Source organism: Numida meleagris, unplaced genomic scaffold (genome assembly GCF_002078875.1).
Source record: "Numida meleagris isolate 19003 breed g44 Domestic line unplaced genomic scaffold, NumMel1.0 unplaced_Scaffold1061, whole genome shotgun sequence".
NCBI classification, from domain to species: Eukaryota; Metazoa; Chordata; class Aves; order Galliformes; family Numididae; genus Numida; species Numida meleagris.
In genome coordinates this window covers 1-1610 of record NW_018362848.1, presented here as the reverse complement: position 1 = coordinate 1610, position 1610 = coordinate 1, and the positions used below count along the sequence as shown (strand labels likewise).

The 1610-nt window shown below is 58.4% G+C and overlaps 1 protein-coding gene across 1 annotated transcript; it reads right to left on the bottom strand.

Moving 5' to 3' along the window:
- On the bottom strand, window positions 1-1604 carry LOC110390438 (sal-like protein 2). Its single transcript, XM_021381755.1, has 2 exons — window positions 727-1604; window positions 1-122 (listed from the first exon to the last, which is right to left on the bottom strand). The coding sequence occupies exons 1-2, from the start codon at window positions 1596-1598 to the stop codon at window positions 47-49; spliced, it is 948 nt and encodes a 315-aa protein (XP_021237430.1). The 5' UTR covers window positions 1599-1604; the 3' UTR covers window positions 1-46.
- Between the last annotated feature and the right edge of the window lie 6 nt (window positions 1605-1610).

Below are 1610 nucleotides of genomic sequence, written 5' to 3'. Positions count from 1 at the left end.
CCCCAAATCCCCCCAAATTTTTTGAGGGGAGGGGGCACTTACCTTTCTACTTCTCCCCCTTCCCCTGTTTTTTGGGGGGGGGCTCGGTGTCCTCCGTGCCCCTCCCTGGGTTCCTGGGGGGACTGGGGGGGGAGGGGAGGGGGTCAGCACCCCCAATTTTGTGGGAGGAGACCCCCAAACCTCCCCCCTTAAAACCCACATCCACGGAGGGCAGCCCAAAAATGTTTATTTTGGGGTGGGGGCCCCAAATTTCATTTCTTTTGGTGGTGGTGGTTGGGGGGGGGATACTTAAATCTGAGAGACACCAAAACCTTTAAATTTAGGACACCCCTAAAACGGAGAAGAACCCCCCGCATAAAAAAAAAAATGTAAATTTTGGAGACCTCAAAAAGCCTTAAATTTGGGAGACCCCAAAAACCCTTAAATTTGGGAGACCCCATTAAAGCCCTTAAATGGGGGAAACCCTAAAAAAAAACGTAAATCTGGGAGACCCCCCCCCCAAAAAAAACTTAAATTTTGGAGACCCCCAAAAGCCCCTTAAATGGAGGAGACCCTCAAAAAAAACACTTTAAGAGGCCCCAAAACCCCTTAAATTTGGCAGACCCCCCAAAACCCTTAAATCTGACAGCCCCCCCAAACACCCCTTAAATTATGGGGGACCCCCCCCCCGAACAAAAAACACTTAAATTCTATGAAAATGACCCCAAAAATGGGACAGCCCCCTACCTCCCCGTGCGTCCTCGCCGTCCCCTCCTGTCCGCCTTCCTCCCCTCCTCCTCCTCCTCCTCCTCTTCCTTCTCCTCTTCTTCCGGGGGATCCCCCCCAATTCGGGGGTCCGCTTCGCCCGCTTCTTCCTCTCCATCCTCCTCCTCCTCTTTGTTCCGACTGTTGTCACCCTCCTCCTCATTCCGGGGCTCGGCGCAGGGTTCCCCTTCGCCGTGGGGCGGCAGCCCCCTCCCCGAATACCCCCGGACCGGCTGTTGCAACCCCGCGCCGTCGACGAAGGTACGTTGACAAACGGGGCAGGAATTCGGGGGTACCCCGCGGTGACCCCCAAAATGAGCCCGCAGGTGACCCCGGCTGGAGAACCCCCGCCCGCACACCTTACACCGGAAGGGGACGTGACCCCCGAAATGCAACCGCGACCCCCGCGGGCAGCTCAACACCCGGCGGCACACGGGGCATTGGGTTCGGGGCCCTCCTCCTGTTGCTGGGGGTGTTGTGTGGTATTTCGCCACCAACTGTTGGAGTTTGGAGGTTTCCGAAGGGGCGGGCGCCCAAAAAAGGGGGGTGCCGCCCAACAGCGCCCAACCGGCGGTTCTGGGTTTGGGGGTTCGTGACGGGGGGGTGTTTTCGTCACCCGGCGTCGGTCGGCCCTCGGCGGCTTTCAGCAGGAGCAGGGTGTTGGCGGGGAGCGGTTGTACGGCAGTGGTCATCAGCTGGGTGTTGGAGGCGGGTTGGGTGTTGGTGGAGGTGGGTTGGGTGTTGGTGGAGGTGGGTTGGGTGTTGCCGGAGATCAGTTGGGTGTTCTTGGTCATCAGTTGGGTGTTGCTGGCCATCAGTTGGGTGTTGGAGGTCGGTTGGGTGTTGCTGGCCATCAGCTGGGTGTT